General features: G+C 52.1%; 2 protein-coding genes and 1 non-coding gene across 5 annotated transcripts; 2 read left to right on the forward strand and 1 right to left on the reverse strand.

Moving 5' to 3' along the window:
- The first annotated feature begins 137 nt into the window (after positions 1-137).
- nectin3a (nectin cell adhesion molecule 3a) lies at positions 138-14,305 on the forward strand. The gene is made up of 6 exons (XM_049726363.1): positions 138-1,951; positions 9,205-9,552; positions 11,189-11,488; positions 12,063-12,180; positions 12,680-12,831; positions 13,390-14,305. The coding sequence occupies exons 1-6, from the start codon at positions 1,858-1,860 to the stop codon at positions 13,929-13,931; spliced, it is 1,554 nt and encodes a 517-aa protein (XP_049582320.1). The 5' UTR covers positions 138-1,857; the 3' UTR covers positions 13,932-14,305.
- Positions 14,306-22,594: 8,289 nt separating this feature from the next.
- On the reverse strand, positions 22,595-25,421 carry rrp8 (ribosomal RNA processing 8). Of its 3 annotated transcripts, none has more exons than XM_049726359.1 (8): positions 25,224-25,421; positions 25,043-25,154; positions 24,646-24,904; positions 23,592-24,540; positions 23,369-23,498; positions 23,185-23,291; positions 22,970-23,066; positions 22,595-22,831 (listed from the first exon to the last, which is right to left on the reverse strand). In XM_049726359.1, the coding sequence occupies exons 2-8, from the start codon at positions 25,136-25,138 to the stop codon at positions 22,718-22,720; spliced, it is 1,752 nt and encodes a 583-aa protein (XP_049582316.1). In that variant the 5' UTR covers positions 25,139-25,154; positions 25,224-25,421; the 3' UTR covers positions 22,595-22,717. The 3 variants fall into 3 exon arrangements, with proteins under 3 accessions (XP_049582316.1, XP_049582315.1, XP_049582314.1); XM_049726358.1 differs by having other exon boundaries at positions 23,592-24,573; XM_049726357.1 differs by having other exon boundaries at positions 23,592-24,597.
- A 715-nt stretch (positions 25,422-26,136) lies between these two features.
- On the forward strand, positions 26,137-26,209 carry trnak-uuu (transfer RNA lysine (anticodon UUU)). The gene has a single exon. It is a non-coding gene; the product is annotated as a tRNA-Lys (tRNA).
- Positions 26,210-26,495: the final 286 nt, after the last annotated feature.

Raw genomic sequence — 26,495 nt, forward strand, 5'->3', positions numbered from 1 at the left:
AAGAGGATACAAATGACTGCCAGCAGAGAAAGCGAGCACCTTGACGACAAATGACGACAGCCTTTGTCGTCGTTTCTTTCAAGTCGGGAGCTCGCCGAAAATTCCCAAATGCTTCCTGAGGAAGTGTGAAAAAGCACATCCGTCGTGCGGTGTCCGTCCGTCTCCCATACGCAAGCTTGACATTTGGCCTGGGTCAGTGAAGGCACCGTTGCGCTCGGGACCGCTTCCAAAAACCCTCGGCCGTCACCTTGTCAATTTTGCTTTGTGTGTGTTTGGGGGTTTCATTTTACGCGTTCTTTTGCCAGTCACTCAGCAGCGTATTTGCTACTAAATGAAGCGTGCCGACGCTCATTTCAGCCGTCGCTGCCCGAGTCTGAGAAACTCAGGCCAGGGAAGGCTGGCTCGCGTAACCCGCAGGAACATTTCCGGTCGCGCAAAATGTTGATTTGAATCAAATGTTTCCCAGGAGAATCAGCACATGACAAACAAAAAGACTTTTGTCTTTTTGGCTTGTGGGATTTCTCCTGATTGTTTGCTCCCAGAATGAACTTGCATCCACTTCCACAGAAATGAAGAAATTTAAGATTTTTTTTCTTTCTTGCCTGTTATGTGCTCCCTCCCCCCCCCCCAAAAAAATATCCCTGTTGTCAAAACTTGGCCACTATTTGTCAAACACTTTACTCCCTTGCAGCAATTAAACCAGCTAGTTGTTGTTTAAGTTGCAAGACGGGCTGAAATTTTTATTTTTTTTTTTTGTTGGCAGGGTCAAAGGCTATTGCCACACATCATAAAAACGCGCAAACAAAGAACCATGGGCCGAATTGTTCAGCTGCCCACAAAGCTGGAGTCACAAAAGATTGGCTGATATCATGCATGTTTGAACTGCCGACTTTTTGTTTTGTTGTCACATCAGAAAAACACAAAACAGCCACGGAAAAACGTACCGGACACGCCTGGAAGAAATGCTTGAAGTCTGACTGCAAATATCACTTCAGTTTGAGTTGACTTTTGGCGCCGGCCCCGCGCGGCCCTCCCTTTCGGAACGCCTTCACACTTCCTGAGCCAGCGTCACAGAAACATGACATTTGGTAGGCACATCTGTCATGAGTGCAGTGCCCTGGGAAATGAAAAAGGGAAAAAACACCTCTACTCAAGAAGCCATTCCCCCCCCAAAACATGTTTTGAAAGAGTTTTCATCTTCAACTTTGGACCTTCCGCAGCGCCTTTGTTTATCTTAAGTGAATGAATGGATGTCTCCTTCAAAATGCTGACGGTGCAGTCTTGTCAGCCCGTGCCAAAGTGAATGATCATACTTTGTCCTTCAGGAAGCAATCTCCTGGACTTGATTTTCACTTGCTTGTTTAGCAACTCCTTTCCCCCCTTGCATGTTTCCTGACACCACTTGAAGGACTTCACTTTGTCATTTGCCCAAAGTAAAAGGCAACCATACCATTTTTATTTTGAAAATGTCTTCACCAATATTAGTTGAATCTTTTTGTACCTTTATTATAGTACAGTGCTGCTAGTTTTTTTTATTGTTACTGTTGACTTGAGAATGTCATATTTGTGTATTTTTCATCCCATAGCTTTGATGGAGTGGAAGTACAAAAACGTGGTATTTCTCACGCTCTAACGGTTTTTTGGTGGTGTTGTTGTTTTTTTTTTTACTTGTAGTGGTACATTCCACTTTAGTTTCCAGGCGAAACGTTTTCCGTCCGAGTGGTACAGCCCACTTCTCCAGCGGAGGGTAGGAGAGAGACAGGCAAGCAAGCAAGTCAGGCAGGCAGGCAGGCGAGCGAGCGAGCTGACGGGCAGGCGAGCTAACGGGCTGACTTTCATCCCCAGTTGGGACGCGCGATGTCGAGCACACTCCGGCGCAGTCCAGCCCACGGAGCCATGGAGCCGCTCTACCGACTTTTAGCAACGCTCCTCGTCGTTTACGGACCCGCCGGTGAGTCGCTCAGTTTCTATATGGACTTGCACGAAGTTTGCTCTGTTTTCGTGCTCTCCTCCTTCCCAACATCTGCCGCGAGTGACCGGCGAGTCGTGGCTGCCCGCCCGCTCGCTCTGCTCGTCGTTTGCTACTAGCTTGGTGGGCTTTGCAGCCCGCACTCAAAAGTCATCGAAACGAGGCAAAATGGCGATCAAAGACACGCCGAACGATGAGTGGTGTGGGCCTGTTGACTTTGACACGAAGAAGGTCGTAGTGGGCTTGTGTGGGCGCGCGACAGCGGGTAGGCAGCGCAGTTTGCCCCGCTGCGGGCTGCCAAGTCTGGCTGGCACACAGCGAGCGAAAAGGGGAGATGAAGGGCAGCCATCCCCTCAGTCTTCCACCCAACTTGCATGTGCTCTGTCATGTTTTGTATTCGTCATATTTGCCTTTTCACCAGTTTTTCCATCTAGTATTTTAGTTTTCCCTCTTGTCATTTAGTTTTTTTTTTGGGGGGGGGGGGGGCAAGGGGATGGGCTACAACTCGGTACCGAAATTTGGTTCCATTTTCCACATATTTGAGGTTTTACCATTTTTTGGGTTTAAAAAAAAGTCAAAATGTTGTTTAGAGTCCAGTTGACTTGAAGCACCTGTGCCTAAAGCCAAACTGTGGAGGAATTTCAACTTTCTGGACCTAGATTTGACACTTGCATAAGTTGAGCTATTTTCTCATCTAGTTGAATGAGTGAGCTTTTTTGAAAGACACGAACAAACAAATTCAACAGTCAAAACAAGATGACCACGATCTGGATGATGAAGAGGGTTTACAGACAAAAATACCATTTTTGTAAGAACATTGCTTTTTTTTCTGATCCGGTGACATGAGTCAAGAGGCAATCGGACTTGGCGTGCTAACTTGCGAATGATTTCTAAGCGGTTGCCTAGCGCTAACGATGAAACTCTTCAAAGCGACTTCAAAGCGTAGTCGCGGTCTGCCGAATGGCTTGAAGGGAGCGTACGTGACGCAATACGGGAGAAGTCAAAAGTCCATCTTTAATGTCGCTCTGCCAACAAGCGACGAAACAACAAAGACGAGGATACGCAACATAGGACAAACGTATCAACTGGCCCGATTGCGACGCAGCCTGCTCGCTGAGGCCCGGTCTACAAAATGACCTTTCCAATCGCCCCTGAAATGCTGGACGTTTGGCCTCGCGATAATATCGATTGCTTCACCCAATATCGTTTTTCAATATTTTTGTGTCCTGTTATTTGAATATTTTCCACTCACTACACTTTTGAACATCAGTATTTGTCATCTTGGAGTCAATTTTTGGTCTATAAAGTTCAAAGCAGTCCTAATCTTTTCCCCCACAATTTTGGTGTTTTCCAGAACGAGTTTAGAACTTCTCACCTATGTTGTTTTGTTCCTTACTCGTTTCGCTTTGCCCTTCAAGACAAGTTCCAAAGTCATAATGAGGCATGAAGGTGGCGATAGAAGACGAGCCGATGGGAGGACAGTGTGTGAGGTGGATTGTGGAGATTGATGGCCTGGCCTGGCCTGGCCTGGCCTGGGCTTGAGTGTGTTGTGTGTTGTTTGTTTTGTGTGCACAAGGAGGAGGCAGTTTGGATTTTTGGGGGGGAAGGCAGAAGGGTCACTCCAGGGGAGGCACTGCAGCGTCTCTGGGAGGATTGACCTGCAAGTTGGGCTGAATTCCAGCTGGAGAACAAACACCCCCCTCCTATACATTCCCTGTTAACAGTCCTCTCCAAACTGGTGTAGTGCAGCCTTTTTTTTTTTTTTTGTATGTGTTCTGGACCCCCAACTAAAGCCACATGTCATCTGGAGATCTGAGGTGAAAGAAACAAGATGAAGATGGAGGCGGTATTTTTGGTAGCGCAGGACGATTGGCACTTTACACTTTCATTTTAAACACTTGTTTTTGTCGTCTTATTTTGCATTCCTTTTGTAGTTTGCCACAATGCCCCCATTTTCTTTTTTAGTCTTGTTAAGTCTATTTGCAATATTTGAATGTCGGTCGCCATCATTTTCTAGTCTTTTGTTTCGTGGCGGCGGCGGCGGCCGGCCTCGCTCCTGATTAACAAGCGCGGAAGCGTTCTACATTTGCATCAATTAGCGGTGCCGCTGCGCTCGCCTCTTTGGAAAATCTATTTCTATCTTGAGCCTGTAATTTGGGTGGCTCCATTACTGCCACATTTTATTTATTTCCATGTGAATCACAAGGAGGGGGCCACCAAAACCACCGCCAAAGTGAGGTCTTCAATTAAAGCCACCTCGCAGCCTTTTGCTCCACCTCGCCCCAATCCAGTCGACACCCCCATCTTGAAAATGACAGCGGTGGGCGACTTGGAAGCTAATCAGCAAAGTTGACTATGTTTCTTTACCAAGAAGCGGCGGCCTTTTTTTGACGACAGGCCGGTCGTGCGATGACGTTTGCGGCCGAGAATCCCAAAGCTAATGGATGGACGGGAAAGGCGCGCGCGTTAGATGGCCAGGACATTCCACACATTTGATGTCCCCGCCAACGCTAAATTGCAGCGTGACAGTAAACGTGCTTGACGTGTCGGTCGCAGCTCGGGACAGCTTTTACAAGTCCCGAGAAAAAATGAGCGCAAAGCAAACTGCGTGACGTTTGGATGAAAAGGTCACCTCCCTCCAGGCACCGCATCGGCCATGCCGTTGCAGCTGACGCCGCGTCGCCGTTGCGTCTGCGGCTGCGACGTTCACCGCCGCCGCCTTTTGCCAAAGCCATCCATCGGCAGATGAGCGCTGCGCTCGCCGCGAGCGGCCTTCTGTCGACTCCCCGCCCCCCCTTCATTTATTTCTTTTCTCTGACAGATGTGACTGTTAAGGGAAAGGTTCTCCCCGGCGGTCCATTCATGAGCTTTTCTTTGTGTGGGTGCGGCCGGAGGCAATAAATGAAGAGGCGCTATAATAATGTTGGTGATTTAGCGCTCGCTTTGCTCGTAGAAAACGAAAGTACTTGCGGACTCCACGGGTCACACAATGATAGATGATGTCACAGCTCTCATTGGCCCTTCTGTCATTAAATCAAGCGTCGACTTGCCAACTCACCTGGTCTAACCTCAGCCAGCGTGTTTGAAAATGTCTTCATCCTACCGGAAAGGACAGAAAGTCAAAAGTTGAGTTGACGCAACGGAAAAGGCAGCGGCAGCAATCTTGTGTTGTGTCTAAACCTGGTCAGCTGCTGCCACAAAAAGTCAACGCCTGTGTCAAAGGAGTCTGCGTCCATTTTTGCCTTCCAAAAGTCGACTGACCGAACTTGACCTTTTCCTTTTGTCCTTCTCGTGTATCCAACAAAGAGAGCCTGCCACTTTTCCTCTTTGACGTTTCTGCTGCCTGAATGGCTGCACCCAAAAACTGAAGGAAAGTACGGCCGCACCGGTAGCCTTGTTTCTGCTGCACTGGGATTCCGTCCGTGTCACTTGATGGTGACTGTCTCAGCTCAGGTCAGGTCAGCTCAGGTCAGCTCAGGTCAGCTCAGCTCAGGTCAGCTCAGGTGAACAGCTGCCTAAACAGGCTGCCACCAAAATGGAACAGTCACTGTAACTTGCATTTTTCTGTTTGGCCGTTGTGTATAGACGCAACGTGAAGGAGATGGGCTGGTGCAAAACTTGTGCGTAGACCCCTCCCTCCCTCCCTCCCTCCCTCCCTCCCTCCCTCCCTTTTTCCCAGCCGGCCAACTAAATGGAGTCAAGCGACGAGGCCGGATGACGCCTGCGTGCGAGGCAATCGGGCCATCTCGGGACGGCGCTGTGAAATGTAACATGGGGCCATTTGTCTTCCCAACAAACCATTGGACAAAGCCGCCTCAATCTTAGGCGGGCCGGGCCCGAAGGTGCCTGCTGCTGCTGCTGCTGCTGCTGCTGCTGCTGCTGCTGCTGCTGCTGCTGCTGCTGCTGCTGCTGCTGCTGCTGCTGCTGCTGCTGAGGAAAAAACAAAGTTGTGCTGTCAACATGGCACAGGGCTCCCTCCGCATTGTGCTTGCTCTTTATCACAGGAACAAGTTGAGCCGTCGGCCCTTCCTGACAAAAAAGTGCCAAACGTTGTACGCTGCCCACCGTTGCTTTACTGCTGCTGCTTGCCATCTTTGTTTGTTTGTTTTTGAAGCGTCCGTGGACAAGACATGGCCTACCACAGCAACATACTTGAAGGTGCGGACGTGGTGGAAGGTGACATGTACCTTATGAATGAATGAATGAATGAATGAATGAACGACTGAATGGAGGCGCTCACGCGGTGCTCCTTCGCCATCGGGGCCTAGCGTCTTTCCTCGACAGAAATCCGAGCCCTCCGCCAAATGGTTTTTCCATGATCTCCTTTTCCCTCCCCCGCTGCAAACTGTTTGCGGCGGCGGCAGCAGCTTTCTAACGTTTGACAAAGAAAAAGGATGCCAGTTAACTGAGACTTTTCACGACGCGCTGCTTGGCGGATTGCCGATTGTCAGCGTCATTCATCTTTGGCACAGCCGGGTGGGAAAAATGAAGGAGGAGAAGAAAAAAAAAAAAAAAAACAGTCGACTCTCCCTCTTGGCGGGCAGGCTCATGCGGCTCCTGCGGCCTCTCCTCGCTGGGCGCCTTCGCTGGTTTCCGCTTTTCACATGACCTTCAATACATTTTTAGGGGGAAATGTGAGCAAGGAAACCTGCAAATGGTCCAAGAGAGAGGAATGCACTTTCTTTTGGGCTCGGTACCGTCCTGCAGAAAGTAACCGCTCGAGTCCCTTGAGTTTCCCGAGCGACGTCGCCCGCCCGTACGGCGAGCCGTCTCAAATCGTCAAGAACAAAGCTCAAATGGTTATTGTTGGAAATGTCAAGCGTCGAAATTTTGAACAATTAGAGCGACGCAATGCCGATCGGCTCAACCCTGCCCTTGGAACTTTGGGGAAAGGCCGAGTGGAGCGGAGCCTCTGGCCCGGCGTGTCGTTATCATCAAGTGTATTTGTGCAGGGCGACAAGAACCTTGGTGGAACGGACCCCTTTCCTTCCTCGCATTGTGCCCAAGTGAGGCCAGACAAGTGGAGGGTGGCAAGCAGCCTTCTCCTTTTACAAAATGGAGCCTCGCTGGGGTTCCAGACCGCTGGACCAATGGTTCTTGTGTGAGTGCGCCTCATTGGAAGCAGTTGACCCGCGTGTGGGTCCACGTTCCGAATCACAGCAGCCCGGCAATGGTAGCCCGCCCTTTCCCGTCCCGTCCCTTCCCTTCCCTTCCTGCCTCGTTGTTGTGCCTCTGCGGCGAGGCCCCCTTTTCAAAGTGAAGGGAAGCAGGAAGAGGCTGCGGCTGGGCTGGGCCGGGCCGGCCGGGATGGGCCGGCCGGGCTGGGCTGGGCTGGGCTGGGCCGGGCCGGGCCGTGTCGGCTTTCTTGGGCTGCTGTGGCTAGCAGCAGCAGCAGCAGCAGCAGCAGCAGCAGCAGCTTAGCTCCCTGGAGGGAGGATTGCTGATGACTTTGGACACAAGCCACTGTTGTATGCGGCGCGGGTAGCTGAAAGGAAGCCCGGCCTTCGCACTCTTTGGCTTTGGCTTGTTGAACAGTCCTGCGAGAGATTAAGGATTGTTGTTGTTGTTGTTTTTTTGAGCAAATGGCAGTGACATTGCACTCTAATCATCATGAGTGGACACGATGGCCCAGCCCCGCTTTGATTGTTGTCATGTTTGGACGGGACATGAAGGGCTGTCCTGTCCTGTCCTGTCCTGTTCATGTTTCTGCTTTTCCTCCTGCCTCCAGCCTACATTCTTGATTGGTGAGGTTTTGAAATCATTCCCTCATGACCGCCTCCACACGATATTCCATTGCAGCAACAGGGACGTCTTTCGTCCTACGCGCGGCGGCGGCGGCTCTCCGTCCCGAGCCGGCCCAACGTTTGCGCCGCTTTGGCGGGCCGGGCCGCCAGGAGAAAGGTTTTGATTTAGCCTTTAGCGGCAGCTTGTCACAATTAGTGATGTCATAAGGCAAAGAAACAAATATTCAAGCACATCTGACCTCGCAGCCCACCATAAAAGCTTTTTGGACTCTGATGTCACACGTGCGTCGTCGTCAGTAGTGATGGCAAAATCGTGCTGCAACGCTCCTTGTTGATCCCGCCCGCGCCATCCATTTGTCAAACTGCGTTTTGGCCAAGCAGTCGCTTGCCGGCACCGGCCCCGCCAACTTTCCTCCCCGGCTGTCGGCATCCCACGTTGAGGCCATCTGTCCGCCCTCCCTCCCACCGAAGGTGGAGGCCCCCGCCCTGTGTTTATGACGCTCGGGCTAAAGCAAACGGCAGAGCAGACTGCGCGCACGCCGGCTCCGGTTTCTCAGTGTCGGAAAGCCGACGCCCACGCCAAGTGCCTCAGTCAGTCAGTCAGTCAGTCAGTCACATGTGGCGCGCGCGGGCAGCTATCGGCCGTGTCATCGACGAATGCGTAGTACAGTCAGTCAGTCAGTCCAGCGGTGTCATGTTTTTTGGTGTTGTCACAAAACTCAAGGAAGGCTGGACTTGGCAACGTCATGTCGACACCTCCGTTAGCTTTTGAAGCTAGCTGCTCTAAAAATAGCAAAAGTAAGCTTCTCAGGCAGGAAGCCCCTCTTTCAAATCAAGGCGGGGCGGGGTGGGAGTCGTGAGGTCAAAAATCCCCCACTTGCATGTGGGCGGCTCCCGCATCAAATGTTTTGAGTGGAAAAAAGAAATCAGGAAAGCCCGTGTGAGAGCACAGCTGGCAAGTTTACATCACAATTGAACATACACAGAGGCAAGATGTCCGCCTCACACACGGGCCTTGTTTTGCTCCTGCGTATGTGTGTGTGTGTGTGAGATGAGGCAAATTACAGAGGACGCCACAGAGCGCAGGAGAGCCTGAGCCCGAGCCCGAGCCCGAGCCTGAGCCTCGCTCGCTCAAGAGCATTGCTGCGGCTAACCGCTCGCGTCGGTGCCAAGGACCCAAAATACCAGCCGGTGGGCCACTTTTATAGCTCGCACATCCGACATTCCCAAATAGAACCAACTCGGGCGGTGGTTGTAAACATGTCAACAAAGCCAAAATGGAGCCCGGTGTCGTTAAACATGTCAACAAAGCCAAAATGGAGCCCGGTGTTGTAAAAAAAAAACAAAAAAAAAAAAAACGAGCGCATTAGCGTGAATGAATGGAGAACGGGGGCAGGCGTCCGCCTTCTGCGAGCGAGAGAGCGAGTCGTGTCGTTTGATGATAAGAGCCTTTGTCACAAGATGGATTGAAAGCTTGACGTCTCCCCGCAGGCGTCGGCGGCGACCTGGTGCTGGCCCCCGAGAAAGCGCACGCCGTGCTGGGCAAGAGGATCACGCTGGGCTGCCACATCAAGTTGGTGCCCAACATCACGCTCATCCAGAGCTCATGGGAGCGCCAGATCGCTTCGGGCAGGGAGGTCCTGGCCGTGTACCACATGGAGCACGGCACGTACGTCCAACCCGAGTTCGCCGCCCGCGTGGCCTTCGTTTCCACCACCAACCGAGCGGTCAACATCTCCCTGAGCGGCGTGACTCTGGAAGATGCGGGCGAGTACACCTGCAAGGTGTCCACTTTCCCGCTGGGGAACGGCCAGGCGACCACCCAGCTCAACGTCTTAGGTGAGTGGCCGGCCTGCAAAATGGAACACAATGCGGACACGCAAGCGGGCGGGCGGGCGGGCGGCTGGCTGGCTAATCGTTCAATTGTCTGACGAAAAATGGCCTCGCTTGTTTTCCGCTTCCTCTCGACCTCGGCAGAAAAGGTCAACATCTGAATGATGAACAATTTCCCAAGAGCGTCTTGAATTTATGTCAAAAGTGCACGCCAACGCTCCACTTGGCACAGGAGCTGAGCTGAGCTGAGCTGAGCTGAGCTGAGCTGAGCTGAGCAGAGCAGAGCGCTCAAGCCGCCCGGACGGCTTCCATCAGACGTATGACGCTCACCATCGGCAAAATGCGTATGGAGGGGAGGCACGATGCAATGTGCAAAAAATAGACGTTGCAGAACTAGTGGAGCAACTACAAGAATCTGCGATGAGATGCAGACACGACCCCCCTTCCCCCCTTGCAATGTGTGGCCAGCAATGCAGCTTTTTTTTTTATTTTTTTTATCCCTAGTCAGAAAAGTGAGAGTTCAGCAGCGCATCAAGATTTGCCGACTCATGGAAAAGGCGACGCGTAACTGCTCGACTGCACGCCGGCCGCTCAGCCGGCTTTTATGGCGAAACATGCGAGAGCATCCGCAAATCAGTAGGCAAGAACTGGCCTACTCGCTGTTGTCGAGACAAAACACGTCCGCATTTATGAGAATACAGAACCATAGCAAAACAAGCGCCGAAGCGTCACGGTGCAAACGAGGAGCGCTTCACATTCATCCGAAAAGAATTCACAATTGCAAATGGATTGGCAAGAGGGCCACAAGAGCAACATTTGCCAGCCACAGATTGCACATCCCATTCCAGTAACTCGATCACGATGACGTTGGTGCTGTCCCTTTGAATGAAAAAAAATTCCAGCTTTTTAGTCCTTTTTGTTCCCAATCTGATTGATCAAACAAATGGCAGCTTAATCAATGATCCAATTTGCAATCGGTGTGCAGGCTCTTGATGTTGGGCACCAGCATGGAGCAGCTCCCGTTTTTGTGAGCACGGGGGGGGGGCGCAAGAGAGAGGTTGACGACTGCGGCACGAGTGGTGCCTCCCATCCTCCCTCCCTCCCTCCCTCCCCTGCTCCCCCGCCACAGCCCCGTTGGCTATTTTTAGAGAATGGGGTGCCGGGAGTTATTTTGGGAATTTGTAGCAGCAGCTCCTGCTGGGGACAAGGGGAGCAGATGTCCCGAAGGTGATGGCCTTTTCTCGGGGAGGAGGTGCTGGCGCCCCCCCAAAGCACACACACACACACACACACAGTTTGCCTTTGTGCAGCTGCTGGTGCTCTTTAAAAAGCCGGCCGGCTCCACACATGGAGCCAATGGGGTCATTTTGTCTCGATTTGTCCCCCTTGCCCGGTCTTAAGTCTTCCCTGGAGGTCCTTCGGTCGGCCGCCAGATATTCCGTCAATGTCGCGTTGCTCAATCATTTCCCGGATGACGCTCGCACGGGCAGTTTGTATTGGCATGGCTTCAGACGCTCTCGCTGTACTTTTGCGTGCCAGTCCAACAAATGCAAAATGTAATTTGAGCCAAATGCTAAACTTGATATTAGCCTCATCCTAGTTTGCACGTCTCACGTTGTCATGATGTGTCCATGTGGTCCAGTGGAGCCCAAGGCGTACGTGTCGGCCGGGCCCGACACCCTGCTGGAAGGCGAGGCCGAGTCGCTGGTGGCCACCTGCGTGGCTGAGCGTGGCCTTCCCGCCGCCGAGGTCTCCTGGGAGACGGAGCTGAGCGGGCGCGTGGAGACGCGCCGGCGCGACGAGGCCGACGGCACGGCCAGCGTGCACCTGCGCTACTTGTGGACGCCCGGGAGCGCCGCCCAGGGCAAGAACCTCACCTGCGTGGTGCGCCACCCCACGCTGGAGACGGACTTTCGCATCGTCTACGTGCTCAATGTTCACTGTGAGTGCCCGAGTGGCGTGGTTTGAGCCCAGCCCGGCGTAGCGTCGTGCGTGCATGCGTCCGGCCAGCGGGATTACGGGAGGGAGGGAGTCACGGACGGACGGACGGACGGACGGACGGACGGACGGACGGGGGAACCGATACGGTCGCTTCCCGACCAGCTCGATAAACACCGGCTGACTCGGCGTCCTCTTTTTTTGACTCGCTTGTTTGTTCCCCGGAGAAATCAAAATGGGCAAAATTGGATCTCCGACTCTGTTTGCTGTGTTTTATTACAGCCGCACGTAACGCCCCCCCCAATTCCCCTTCAGATTTTTCCGGAGTTTATTAGCTGTGCAACCTTTTGCTGCAATTCTTCTCCAAGTTGCTCATATCTTTGTTTCTGGCTGTGCCAAAGCTTTCTCTTGCTTCTTGTAATATAATTTAATGCCCGCTGTTTTTTTTTTTTTTCTCCCCCCCCCCCCCCCCTTCTACAAATGCTTGTTGAGCGTGGACATTGTGCCAAATATGCTTTGGTCAGCAAAAGCCGGCCGTCGCTGAAGCTCGCCTTTGTTGTGCTTTGTTTTTCCCGCAGTTGCGCCGACGGTCCGCATGGAGGGCGACGAGCAAAACTGGTACGTCGGACAAGCCAACGTCACGTTGAGCTGCAGCGCTCGGGCCAACCCGCCCGTCCGGGAGTATCGCTGGGCCAGGTGGGTTCACGCTGTTTGGGCAACGAAATAAAAAAGTTGAATGTGTGACTCGCCGACTTGGAAAATACCAGCTACGCCTGTGCTGACTCTGCAGTTATTTTGCGCTCGTGAAGACTTTGCGTGAATAGTCTGTGCATGCGCCAAGTCAGGCTGGCCAAGTCAGGCTGGCCAAGTCAGGCTGGCCAAGTCAGGCTGGCCCAGTCAGGCTCGCTCAGTCAGACTCAATCGCATCCTCCCGTGATGTGAGAAGGAGGCTCACGGCCAAGTCTGGTCCGCATGACTGTCCAGACAATAGCGCTCTTCTTCCAAGCGTTTTCCCAGACCCTTTTTTTTTTTTTTATCTGCAAATAAATGCTTTCATGACCTTTTGGTAATGACGTCGTCAACAAATCTTTCGACCAAAGCGGCTCGAATGCCAAGAAGATGCATGTTTTTGGTCATTCTTTACAGTTAAAGCCGTAACCTCCAAACGTCTCAAGATGTCTTCCCCTCCCCCCAGGTTGGACGGCCCGATGCCGGAGCGCGTCGCCGTCACGTCCAACAGGCTGGCCTTCACGCGGCCGCTGACGCTGAACGACTCGGGCGTGTACCGCTGCCAAGCCATCAATGACATCGGCGCGGGCAGCCGGGACGTGTCCCTCTGGGTCCAAGGTAACCGCTTCTTGAATAAAAGGCCGCAGCTAAAGCCTGAGATGGATCCACATCTGCGCATCAGGCCGGGGCGTGGATCCTGAGAACGCTCCTTTTTGTTTTCATTCCTGCGTGGCTCCTTTGTGATCCCTCTCCAAACAAAGCAAGCGCTGCCCCCCCCCCAACCTTCTCTCCCTCCCTCCGATGGCTCGGCTTGGCCGCGCCCCAAAAAAGCTGTCACGCTTCATCTGTTCGCAGGCCAGAGTCCGAGCCAAAGCGTCCGAAAAAGGCTCTGCGGGCCAATTATCTTGCCTCTCGCTTCAAATCTTAAGACTCGGGGCAGGCAGGCAGGCAACCTCTGGCCTCCCCCACCCCGCCCCACCCCGCCCCGGCCTCCCCCCAACAGTGAAGTTCTGCACTCCCCTCCCTTCCCCTGCGAGCGAGCACGCACATGCTCTTAAACTTTCAATTTGGGTGGTATTGACAGCAAGGCAATGTCATTTTTTCACCTAATGTGACCTGACTTGAGCCAAAACAAAATGCTCAACTGGATTTGGACCTTTTTGTTTTTTTCCGCAGAACCCCCTTCCACCACGGCGGCGACCGCTACCACCAGCCCGCCCGACGGTGGCGCCGCGGCCGGCACGGCGCGCTCCCCGTTGGGCTCGCCCACGCTGGCCCCCGCGCAGGACAGCGAGACGCTGGGCCTGGTGGCGGGCGGCGCGGCGGGCGGCGCCCTGGTCCTGATCCTGGCCGTGGTGGCCGTCTGCTTCTCGTTGCTGCGCAAGCGGCGCACCTTCCGGGGCGACTACTACACCAAGCAGTACCTGGGCCCGTCGGACGTGCAGAAGGAGACGCAGGTGGACGTCTTGCAGCCGCACGACCTCCACGAGGTTTACAAAGGCAGCCAGGAGTTCAAGTCCAAACTTTGCGGCGACGTCATCTGCGACGGCGACGGCTGGGCCGAGCCGGAGCGCGCCTACCGCCCCGACGGTTACCAGCAGACGCAGCACGAGCCGCACGGGCTCAGCAACGGCTCGCCGTACCTCCCGGACGGCGACGGCGACTACGTGGCGCACCAGGACGGATCGGTCATCTCGCGGCGGGAGTGGTACGTCTGAGCTCAAGCCCTTCACCTTAACGCATTGACCTCTTGGAAGCTCTCGCCGTTGAGTGACAAAAGGCGCGAGGCTTTCCGACACACTACTGAGATGTGCCGGCCGGCGTTGGCTGGCTGGCGCGGATGTCAAAGACACACGCGCACACACCTGCTGGAGCGCCTCCGTTTACCAAAGCTTGCTTCACATTTTCCTCTCGCAAAGGCCAAAGCAAATGTGATGGATGTAACCCGCAAGCAAGCAAGCAAGCAAGCAAGCTGAGCGACAAACTTTGCATGTGCAGGAAACGCTCGGAAAAAGCTCGACCAGAAATATCGGGACAAATCTTTGCGGCCAATCTGTGCTCCCAGTGACATCAGGATGCCCCCCCCCCCCCCTCCCCCCCCCCCCCCCCCCCCCACCAGAAAAATCGAAAAAAACTAGTTTGGCTGGAGGAGGAGGACGTCTTTGTGGAGACATTGTTAGCCGCTGACATCAGCTGAGAAAAAGTGCAAGAAAGTGGAGAGGGGAAGACACGTTCCCCAGAAAGAGGAGGAGACTTGGGGCCTGTGTCGCAACGGCGCTTCGGCAAAGCGCTGACATCATCGCTAACTTGCACTTTTTTCCTCTCTGCCCTCCAAGAGGAAGGAAGCGTGGAAGCCTGGCGGGCGAGAGCCTCGCTGTCCGCTTTGGCCAAAGCAAATCCAGCCGTGCCTTGCCGGACAGAGTCCAGATGCCTTGGGATGATTGATGGCTTCTTTCCAAAAAAGAAAAGAAAAGAAAAGACGTGTCACACGTCACCTTCAGAAAGGGGCTAGCTAATGGAAGTTTGAAGCAAAAGCACCAAAATGTGATCTCCACAATTATTTTTGGTGAGGGGGGCGGGGGGATGCGTTGCCATGTGTCTCCACCTCTTTGGGGTTTTTGTGCTGCCGCTTGTGGGCGCATCGCGTCCCCGCCCTCGCTGAGAATAAACCTCTTTAATGTCTCTGGCGCACGCGCACACAGAGAAGCCTGCAGGGGGGCGCGCTGGGGTGGGCTGGGCTGGGGCGCGGCGCGGCGCAACAGCCCGCAACTCCAATCTCCCTGGCTAAATTGCGCCTTCTCGACACATCTGCGCGCCTCACTGCTGCAAAACAAATCCACCTTTTGCCTTTAGGAGGCACTCTGGAAAGAAAGAAGTTGGCCTTTTGAAAAAGACTTTTTGTTGTGCACACCAAAAAGTATTTTTGGAAGCGCTCATCGAGGGTCTGATTCAACAAAAAGGTCCAAAGTATTGTTTCAGTTGATCGCTAAAGTGTTTTTTTCCCCATGTTGTCAGATCCCTTTTTTTTTTCTTCCCCATGATGAATGCAAAACTTTCTGGATTTCAGGAAGGAACGTTTGTATGCGGAGCACTTTGCTTGCATGCATGCATGCGTGACGGATGTATGTGCAACGTCTTCAAGCGTCTTCTTCACCTCATCAACCATTTGGTGCGCTAATGGTTAGCGTTAGCTTCGGCCGTTTGGGTGCCTTACTTTGTCTGAGATTTCGAGACGCGACAAAAGCTTGTTTGTCTTGCGCGTTTTCAATCGGAGGCGTCTAACTCGTTAGGTTAGCGAGCCAAAATTGGGAAATATTGTCTTGTACATAAAGTGTCATTTTTTGACAAATGTTTCTTTTTTTTTCTACGTGTAATATTGACGCGTTTTGTAGCGACTGCTGGCGCTGTCCTGGGAAGCGCCGACGAACGAACGAACGAATGAATGAATGAACAAGGTTTTGATTTGGTTTGCAATAAAAGTTTGCGACTTTAGCGCACGTCACCGCGTCTTGGCTCGTTGCTCACTCGAGGCTTAGCGACTCGAGTGGTCCGTTTATCCTCTCGAGTGAGTCGCCGTTGTTGACTCGGTTGAGCGCTCGTTAGCGCGCGTCACTCATCTTCTTGCTGCGGCCATTGTGGCGCGGATTGAACAGGCTTTGCCACCATTAGCGCTCCACTCAAACACTTGAGGGCTTAGGCCTCGTGGATTTCTTTACAAAAGACGGTTCAGGACACCCTCAAGATGCACGGAGAAGGAAAGAAAACACCAAGGTAGCCTGTGGGCTTTTTCTTTTCAATGGCCTCTGTAATCTGTTTTTGCCTGAGCTCCCTTTTTTCTCGTCAACTGTGACCATGCTGGCTAAATGAAGTGTTTGACTTAGTCCTCTTGGTCATGGTGGCTGATGCTTTTTTTTTTGGTCCTGCCTGGATGACGGCGGAGCACGGCCACCTACACGCCGCCCCTGCTTTTATTACTCACAAAAGGCCATTTTTTTCTATGCGGGAAATAGATTGAAAAAAAACTGGTGAGCCATTTTAAAACTATTTTGGGGGCCTTCATTTTTCCATCTAGGAAACTCACTTGTTAGATTTTTTCCCTTTTAGTTGCATCAAGATTGAAATGTATTGACCCCGATGCAACCTTTTCCCCAGGTGTGCACCTGGATGCCAAGTGACCACCCAGCAGTAGGTGTCCGCAAACATGGCGAGCTTTTAAGAGAAAGGACGCGTCTCTGCAATGTGGCGGTGGTCCCTAATCCGGCTGGGCCCTAAATGGTCGCCTTTAACCCCCCCGTTCGCCCTGCCTGCTATCAAAGGCGTACGTGTTGTTTAGTGAAGTGACTCCTCTGCCTCCCCCCCAGATTAGAAGGGGAAAGCTGATACTTGATCCCCAGTGGCATGCGAGTCCGATAACGCCCTACCGAGACGTCACTTTGCTAACCCGCGGTTAATCCATCGGCGCGTCCAAGCGTCGTCCCGATCCGTCAGCAAAGGTTTTGTTATGGCAACTGCCAACTTTCTTTCGGCCATCTCAATCTCTTTGGGTGCCTTTCTGACAATCCTCACCGTCGTGATCGGTCTGCACACCACAAACGAATCGATTCCCCCTCTTTGAGCGCAATTTAGAGCCCATCAGCGGCTCAAAGTCCGCCTTCCTTCCTTCCTTCCTTCCTTTTGTCCTTGACACAATGGCGCCGTGTTGACACGAAGATGCTTTTGACCTTGTTAAAGGCAGCCGCCATCGTCCGCGCCAGGCCGCAACACGGGGAAAAGGACGAGAGGAGCGTTGCGGCCGGCGGCGGGTCACCGGTCGGGAAGGGGAGGGGAGGCCCGGCGGGGAGCTCGACGAGCCGCGTTTAAAGTCGACCAGCGTGAAGTCTTAATTAGTGAGACTCCAAGCTGGCGTCACGCTGTCTTGGGCAAGAATTGGACGAGGAAGAGAAGGACGGCGAGCTGAAGACAAAACAAAGCCGGTTGTTGACGCTTGATTAACTGTCAGATGAAAGGCCTCATCCTGTTGTGCGCTCGGCAAATTGCACCTTTTTGTCCCACCTGATCCCTCCTGCCGCTTTACACTTTGACGCACGCTCAGGTTGATTGGTGCTAATGATCACACTGCCCCCCCTCCACATGCCAACGGATCCAAAACGGGGTCGAGGGGGGCCGCCGCGCAAGTCAGGATCTTGACAAAATTGCCTCAAACGCAAAGTTGAATTCAGGAGCCGGCACGGTGACCGACCGTGGGCCTGTCCCCAAAAAGCGCTCGGTCCATGGATTGTCCGAAGGAACGAAATGAAAAATGTCTCTCGCTTGTTGTTTCCGTCTTAATTCCAGCTCGCTTCTTCAATGTGGAGCCCGGCTGACAGCGTGGAGATTTACTCGCCCGTTTGAATTCCTGCCTTTATTTTTCCGACTGCATCTGGAAAAGGGCCGTTTCCAAAACACGGAGTGACGCTTTTGAGCTTCGAGACGAAGAGAGGGAGATTTATTCACTGAAGCTAATCTACAGGTTAACTTGGCACAACTGGACTTCCTAACTGGATGCTTCTCTGCGCGTGTGTGTGATGTCACTGATTTATCCTGGTTCCATTTTCAGGGCTCCAAATTGATATTCTCCTGTTTCCAAAGCTTAGGCGAAGCTACTTTCCAGTCTTTTGATTGGTTCCGAGCGGGATCCCCTCATGCGACCGCCAGCCACCGCTTGCCAATGACGTAGATGCATAAATGCACTACTTGATCATTAGGCCTCTCTGCACAAAAGGTTCAAAACGTACAATAGTTGTGTGTTATTGTTGGTAGCAGAAATAAGCGGCACTCTCCCTCCCTCCCTCCCTCCCTAACACACAGGGCAGCCGCCTAATCACTTAGCGCAAGGCTGCCAAATGCGGAGTCAGCGCAAGTAACGCAAAGGTGACGCTGGCTGCTGTTTGCTATCGGCAGGCAGGAAAGCAAGGAGCTGCGTGCGCTCGCGCGCACGCGTCTTGGGATAACACCTGCAATATGGGCTGCTATAGTTGGAACGTCACTCCTCGTGATAGGCGGAACCAGATTCAAGCGTGATTCTGAGTCGAGGAAATCGCAAGTCTCGTCCGTCGTTGGCAGTCACGCTTTGTCTTGTCAGCTTTGATTTTCGCATTTGCGTTCCAAGTAAGTATGGAGCAGCGACGGAACCTTGGTCGGCTCCAACATCTTGCTTGTTTTCCTCTCTGCTGGAAAACATGGGCCACCAGATCATAGCAGAGCCTCATTGGTTTTGCGATCGAGTCCAATCAACTTTTGCACGAAGTTGAGTCGCATGAGCGCTGCATTGCGTGCCGTTTGACACCCGCTGGCTGCAGCGGTGCCGATGTGCTCGAGTGCCAAGCATCTGATCTTTCTTTCAAAAGACGCCAAGCCAGCGCGAGCAAGGGAACGCCGCCGGCCGCGTGCAATCGCCGCCACGTCCATAAAGTGGCATCGATTTGCGGGCGGGCCAGCGGGCGCTGGAGCCGTTTGTCCTGCTGCTTGCTCGGGGCTGTGCGTGGCAATTAGCCCAGATCCACGCGCGCATCGTCATTAAGTTCCTTAATTAGGAGCTAGCTGCCTGCCAACGAAGGAAGTCTTCGACTCACTTATTTAGTCAATATATTTTTCTTCTCATTTAGGTCTAGTATTATTTCCTCATATTTATCAGAATCCTGACAAATGTCAATTAATGGGAGAGTGACTCATTTGAGTCAGCTAGGCGTTACCTGCTAACTCGACTCGCTCCGTTTGTTGGCTAACTCGACTTGGTGGCTCAGAGTATGTAACTGCATCTTCGACATGAAAATGTTCATTTACGACCGGTCGACTATCCCAAGTGGATGAAGCGCTAAAGGAGATTCAGCTCAGCCAGTCCGCTTATGGCGAGTAAACAAATGAAGCAACTCGCGTTCAGTTGCATCAACGCACGAAGCACTCAGCTATGCGGCATAATGAGTCGCCGACTCGCCACTAAATGCCTCTTGACGGCCTGCCTCATCATCTGCGAGTCATTTCAAGTCCACTAAGGAGTCATTAGGCGCACGAGAGTGGATGAGTTGAACTCTTTAAAAGCTTTGCGGCCATGCAGAGCCATGCAAGGCGCATTTGCACCCGGGTGGCTGCTAAAGACGCGCACAGTGGCACTGCGCGAATCCGTCCATCCATCGAGCCTCAGATGGATTTGAGTTGATGACTTTTCAGCGCCTTCCTGGCCATTGTTCAAAGTGAGCCTTTGTTTACGGTTTGAAATGAGCTCCGTTCTATGTTTGTTTTTCAGCCATGACACGGTTGAATTCTGAAACCTTTTGAGCGCATCCCGACCGGGTCGACCCCGTCGAACGTGACCTGGATGGACATCTGTGAAACGGAGCGGAGGGTTCGTGCGCAAACTCCCTGTCTGGGAAAGACATTCCGGCCCAGAGCAGCGAAGCACTTTGGACGTTTTCCGGACTCTTCATCCAAGCTTCCGAAGCATTCGACAGGGAAGCGCTTGGGCTGCTTTAATTAGCGTGTATAAGTGACCTCCACACTTTCGTTCCTGACGTTATTACCTTGGCTCCAAGCGGCGTGGCAAGTGTGTGCGTGCGTGTGCGTGTGTGTGCGTGCGTGTCCAAAAATGGAATGTTCCATTTCGTTCCTGAACTGTGTTTCACCTTCCTCCAACATTGTCTCCAATGCTAACCAGCTAACTTGTTTAGCAGAGGCAAGGTGGCATGTGTACAGCTACAGTATAAAGCTGCAGGAGTTTGAAGACAAAGCGCTGACTCCACAATTCTTCTCAGTGCCGTCGTTTCCTCAGCCATCGACGGGCGGACAGACGTGGCCCGTCACTGACCGAGCTTCTTCAAAAGCTTCTAGGAACCACAAGTGAGTGGACTCGGCCTCCTGGCGGGCGCCCCGCTGCGGTGAAAAATGGACACGAGGCGACAAGCTTGTCGTAAAGTAGAAAACTGCTTGTTTTCTTGATTAAAATGGAGCTATCTGCAGAACGTCTTTACATTTGGAGCTCACTCCATCCAGGAGTTGGAATGAAAGTAACTTCCAACATGGCCGAGTTGACATTTTTCAAGCGGCTTGGCCGACACGTCCCCAAGTCGTCAGAGGTCTTCCGCTGCTTATGGGTACCCGAAGGGCTTAAGTGGAACCTGGATTGCCGTATCGAAACGCCGCTTTGCTGCAAAAGAAGCCGCTAAACGAGTGTGCACCTGTATCAATAAAACTGCCTGGAAATGGATTTATTTCTTCCATCCAGTGTCTGAGCGCTGCGCCGCGCCGCGCCGAGCCGTATTTCACCACACAACATATTGACTTTGGACGTGGGCGCGCTTGGAAAAAAATCGCGCTCTTGTTTTACGGGCCCTGGTAGACTTGGACGGATCTTTTGGCCGCGCGCTGGAGGGGCCGCTTTCTTTGTCAGCGCGCCACGTGACTCGAAAGCGGCCTTTACGAGCCTCCCAAGTGAAACCATGACACGGATGCGCCGCTACCTTGCTCGCTTGCTTCCTTGCTGCGTTTTTTTCCTGCGCAAAGTGTCGAAGCAGACATGCGTAGCGAGCGGGAACACGGTGCCGGCCGGGTGGGCTAAGACATTTCTTTGGCTGTGTGACCGGACGGAGGTCGACGGCCATGTTTGGGCCCCACTTGACCTTTGCGCTGCGGCTGCTGCAGCTGCTGCGGCGGCTGCTGCTTGATTTGTAAACGCGTTTTGATGTGCAGGAAAAACTCAAGGCAGTCGTGAAGGGTGTTTGGTTGACTTTGGTTTAGAATGCGATTTGTTTTTGTCCCATTTCCCTTTTCTGGCTGCTCGTTAGGCTTTCATTTGCAGCTGTTCTCGTCAAGGCCGTCAAGCGATGGCCGTGCTCCAGCTGCACGTGTCTCCACACGGTCGGTCACACGCTGCCTTTTGCAAAGGCGTCATTTTTGGCTTCGGGTGCGCTTTGTTGAAACTATGTCACCTCGGGAAAATGCCACCTCGGGAAATACCTCGTGTGCCAACAACCCGGCTGAAAACTTTCAAACAGGAGCAAGCTCGGAGGCAATTGGCAACATTGCACATCAACACCAAGTAAGTTTCATGCTTTGATTCCAATAAGTTGTATGCCAGCCGCTTCATACAAGTGATTTGAAGGACTTTCTCTCACTTTGACTTGTGTCATATTATTTTGAAGAGAACTCTTCAGCCAATTCTTAGCCCAGGATAGGTTAAGTCGGGGTCATACCGGGCCGGAGCTTAGGCATTCGTGTTTCTGCTGGGGTTCGGCTTCGGTTCAGCCAGAGTTAGTTTGGCTAAAAAAAAAAGAAAAGACGATGACATGCTTGGATGCCATTCCTGTGCAGAAATTCAATCTGCCTTTGGCCTCAGAATAGAAAGAAGTCCATCTTTTGTTCATTTTCCTGTTGGAAAGAAAACGAGTGAGTCATTTGATGTGGGATGTGCGCTTTGCACAACTTTCCACACGGGCCGGCGCCGCTGCATGGCTCGCTCGCCTCTCTCTGCAGTGTTGATGAGATGAGCGGCGGCGGCGGCACATATTGTGGGCCTCGCACTGGCCGGGGCCCGCTTTTGCATTGGGGCGAGCCGTCGTGGAGGAGGACTGGTATAACTGGGAGTTACAGTTGTTCCTTTAGTCGAAAAAAACCAATCGCTTTTGAGAGCTTTCCCATTCTGAATAATAATTGAGTAACTATATTGGTTGGAAAGCAGATCACGCCTCCCTTGCCAGGACGTTGTTTTGTGCTCACATTCAACTTATTAGTGAATCTGGGGAAAGTGTGCATTGAGGCTGTCGTGGCCTAGATTTGTTTGGAAAATCAATAATAGCCCATGAGCGACGTGTGCGTGTCGGCAAGTCGTCCAAGCAGTGCAGAAGTTGGACGCCAAAATAAAGAGCAGAACTTGGACGGTTCGGAGCTAGCGCAGAAGGAGTCAATTGACGAACGGCAACCAAGGGAAAGCAAATCATTTGAAAGTCTTGCCAACCACCCAAAAATGAAACTACTCAAAGAAATGACGCCATAAACAGCCGTTTGGTTACATTCGATCATGTTCATGTCGGCTTGTTGGGGCGCTAGTTTCTTATTTCCCCAGCACGGCGGTGTTAGTAGGCCCCCTTGCGGCTAATGCTGACAAGTGCAGCAAAAGCAATCAAAATAGCGGCCGGGGAACTGGCTCAGCCAGCCAGCCAGGCAGTTTCTATTCCACTTCTTATCCTAAAAGAAATTTTGATGCCTGATTATTCTTGTAACATTACACTTTCAGGACTGCTGTAAGAAAACCTTTCTTCCAAGGCTTCATTGTCATCGTGTCATAAAATGTTGACTTGAATTATTTCACATCATTTTCTATAGTTGAAGGAATTGCATACAAAAACAATGATTCAAAACAACAAAGAAAACGTGTTCATATCTTAACAACTGTACACACGTCCACGCTAAAAGCTTTTTCAAAAGAAATCCTCATTTTGAGCAAATGTGTTGTTAAACGTGGCTCTGGAACAAATCATCTCTTCTTGTACAAGCAGGCCTTCAGCTGCAAGCCGAAATTCTTGACGTTTGGCGGCGCGTCGCCCGTCTTGATGAGGTCGAACGTGTAGAAATGAGTGTTCTCCGTATCCTACAAAGAGAGAGAACGCAAACACAAGATTACAAAGGCTTCCTCCTTAATATCATAACATGAATTAAAAAAAGGGCCATTTATTGCAAGCAAAATGGAAATATCAGTGAACACCCCCCCCCCCCCCCAACCTTTCACCTTCGACTCCAACTTGAACCCCAGCCTAGTCAGCGCCGTGAGGAAGTTCCTCACGTTGTCGAACCTGCTCGCCACCTCGGCGATTTTCAGCTTGCCCCTGAAAAAGGGCCAGACTGCTCTGAGATACGAGTGAGCACCATCAAGACGCTGTCACCCGTATCATTTTTTTCACTTTTCTGCGGCAAATTGCCCGACGGACCACTTCTTCAATTTACCCTCTTTTCAAGACCCGGTTGGCCTCGGCAAGGAAAGCGGCCAGGTTGGTCCCCATCAGCGACAGGCAGAAGACGGCGATGTCCACCGACCTGTCCTGCAGCGGCACCTGCCGACAGAGAGGCCGTCGGGGGGTGAGCAGTTTTGCAAAGACGCACAGGCACAGGCACGGGCTGGCTCACTCACGTGGGCCATGTCGCAGACTGTCACCAGGTCGCAGAGGGCCACCAAGTCAAAGCTGTGCACTTTGTTCTTGACGCTGAGCGCGATCTTACAGTCGCCGCAGCCAAAGTCGGCCACCACCAGCGACGGAGGCCTGAAAGCGCAACAAAACGACAAAGTCTTGCGTGGGATGCCCGCCACTAAACAGTTTAGCTTGAAATGGACCGCTGCCGCTGCGGCGTCTTACTTGCGTTGAATGTAGTCGATGATGGCGTCCACGGGGTTGGCGGGCCAGCGCCGCACCTGCTCGGCGAAGCCCCGGTGGTAGATCCCGAAGGCCGGCGGGTCCTGCTGGAACATGCGCTTGGCCTCGCCGCTGCTGCTGCAGTACAGGAACTGGTTGATGTGGCGGAAGCGGGCCGCCTCCAGGCGCTGCTCCATACGCCGGCGCAACCTGCCGGAGCGGTCCTCCGGCGCATCCTCGGCCTCCTGCAAAACGGGCTCCTCCTCCTTGTCCGGCTCCTCCTCCCGCTCCTCGGCCGCCCCGAGAAGCTTGCGCAGGTGCTGGCGTTTCAGCCTCTCGGCCTTGAGCTGCTCGGCTTTTTGCCGCCCTGTCCGGGAATCCCGCGTGGACCCGTTGACCGGGGGGGTGTCCCTTTGCCGCTTGGCGCTTTTAACGGCTTCCGTCTCGGCAGTGGCAGCGGCGTCCGTCTTTTTCCTTTTCTGCGGCAGCGCTGTGTGGTCTGGCGCTTTCACTCTTTTGCCCCCGTGGACAGGCGCGCGCCTGGTCGCCGGAGATTTGTCCTCGTCCTTCTCGGCGGCGTTGTCCTCATCCGTCTTTTTCTGCGGCAGCGCTTTCTTGTCTGGCGCTTGCACTGGTTTGCCCCCAGTGAGAGGCGCGCACCCGGTCGCCGGACATTTGTCCTCGTCCTTCTCGGCGGCGTTGTCCTCATCCGTCTTTTTCTGCGGCAGCGTTTTCTTGTCTGGCGCTTGCACTGGTTTGCCCCCAGTGAGAGGCGCGCACCCGGTCGCCGGAGGTTTGTCCTCGTCCTTCTCCGCTTCCTTTTGAGCTTTGATCTGCTGGTATTTATTTTTACATTTCCTCTTGTTCTTCATTTTGTTTTTCCACTGCTGCCTGTTGAATTTCAGGGCATCGGCGGCCGACTTCTGCACCGCTTCTTTGTCCTCCGTCTCGCCTGCCGGTGCCCGAAGACGTCTTTGCGTTATTTCTATTGAACCACAGAAGGCAAGTCCTTGTTTGAACAACAGGGGTGTGTTTTTAAAAGAATCCCATCACTCACCAATTTTCTTTTCCACTTTGTTCTTCTTGGTTACACTTTGGTCTTCCTTAACCTCAATGTTGTCCTCCCGCTCTTCTGTTGTCGAACTGGCTTGTTTCGTCCTCTTCCTCCTCTTTTTCTTCCTCTTCTTCTTGGTGTGCGGCGCAGCGGCTTCGAGGTCGCTGTCGCTGTCAGGCTGAGGCTCGTCGTCCTTCCAGTCTGGTATGGATTCCAACATCTGCAGCGTTCGCAGGAGGCTCTTCTTTCCCACATGTTTGGACTAAGCAGAATGGAAAATACTATGGATGTGGCAACTGTCACCCCAAAGCCCTTTTCCCTCCTCGGGTTAACAAGACTCGATGGTGCCACAAGGGGCTTCGATGTGATTTTGTTGTGCAGACTGCACAGCACGCCGTACCTTTCCATTGGGGCTCTTGCTGTCTGGCTTCTTTTTCACAACACTTTGACTGAGGACGTCGGCAGCGTCATTCCAGTCTTCGTCCTCATTAAACATAGTCCCCCCCCAAGCTCTGTATATTGCCGAAACATTCATTTTTTAAAGTAAGACCGTCCCCAAAATCAGCTCCAATTTTACTTACCGGTCTGCGACGTGTCTAATCGAGTCGACAGTTGATGAAAACGGCCAAGTTACTATTAAATTTCGTTAACTATATTCTGTTGAGTATGTTAAACTAGGAGTATATAAATCATAAGATGCTTGCTGTTTGGACCACGTTTGTCGCTCTAGTAGGATGCGCGTGGACGACGCGTAAGAGTTTACGGCGCGCTTCGATGACGTCGTGAACACGTCTCTGCTCAAAACTTTTTTTATTTGATTTCAAATGTACAAAAGCATTGGCATTGTACATTTGCCACCCAAAAATACTTTGCTTAAAAAACGCCATTGTATTTTATGATTCTTTTTTTCATCGAACATATCAATTTTGGGGATTTTTTAACTTTATTTATTTAATTTTATTGTTATTTTTTTTAATACAAGAACCGTCCCACCTTGACTTCTCCTGTCTAGACACACTCTACATACATTTTGATTCAATTTAGATACAGATATAACTTTAAAAATATATACTATATAGTGGATATTGGTATTTGAAGGCATCGTGAATGACGTAAATCGTGACGTTTCCATTTTCCCATCCGGCCTCAAGATGGCGGAAAAGTATTCCATTTCGTTTAATTTGATAACACTTCATTTAAAAGAAAATCAAATTCATCAATTTAATGACTACACAAGTAAAGACAGACAAATGATTCATCACCGAGGAGACAGGTAAATGGATTTAATACCGCTAAAAGAAAGTACATCGATGTAATTTTGTCAGTGCGGCGGTGTTAGCTACGTCTGGTCATTTTCTGAATGAAAAACAGCTATTTACGTGTGAGATGTCATTCTTAGTTTATTGGATAATTATTGTTTTACAAAGTACTTTTGAAACCGGCAACAGTCTAGATAGCGGTATTAAAAAAGCTGGCCACGCTGGTTCGTACAGAGCCCGGATAGCTCAGTCGGTAGAGCATCAGACTTTTAATCTGAGGGTCCAGGGTTCAAGTCCCTGTTCGGGCGGGCTCACTTTTCTTGTCGTAAATTGTTTTGACGTCCCCCCATGACGACGAATGACGATACACAGCAACGTTAGGTGGTTGGGGAGCTCCAGAGGTAGCAAATGTACGTTAGGTAGTGACATACTGTACTGTATGTTTCAATGGGTAGGACACCTGAAGGAGTTCCCTGGACCCCCTTTTAAGCTCGAACATTTTTTCAAATGTTTTTTCCAGAGAAGTTAGGAGGAAAGAAAAGTTCTGTGAAAGCCAAACGAGAGCTGTGTGTTCAGCACTCACGAGTAATTAGA

Source organism: Syngnathus scovelli, chromosome 7 (assembly GCF_024217435.2).
Source record: "Syngnathus scovelli strain Florida chromosome 7, RoL_Ssco_1.2, whole genome shotgun sequence".
In the NCBI taxonomy this organism is placed as follows: Eukaryota; Metazoa; Chordata; class Actinopteri; order Syngnathiformes; family Syngnathidae; genus Syngnathus; species Syngnathus scovelli.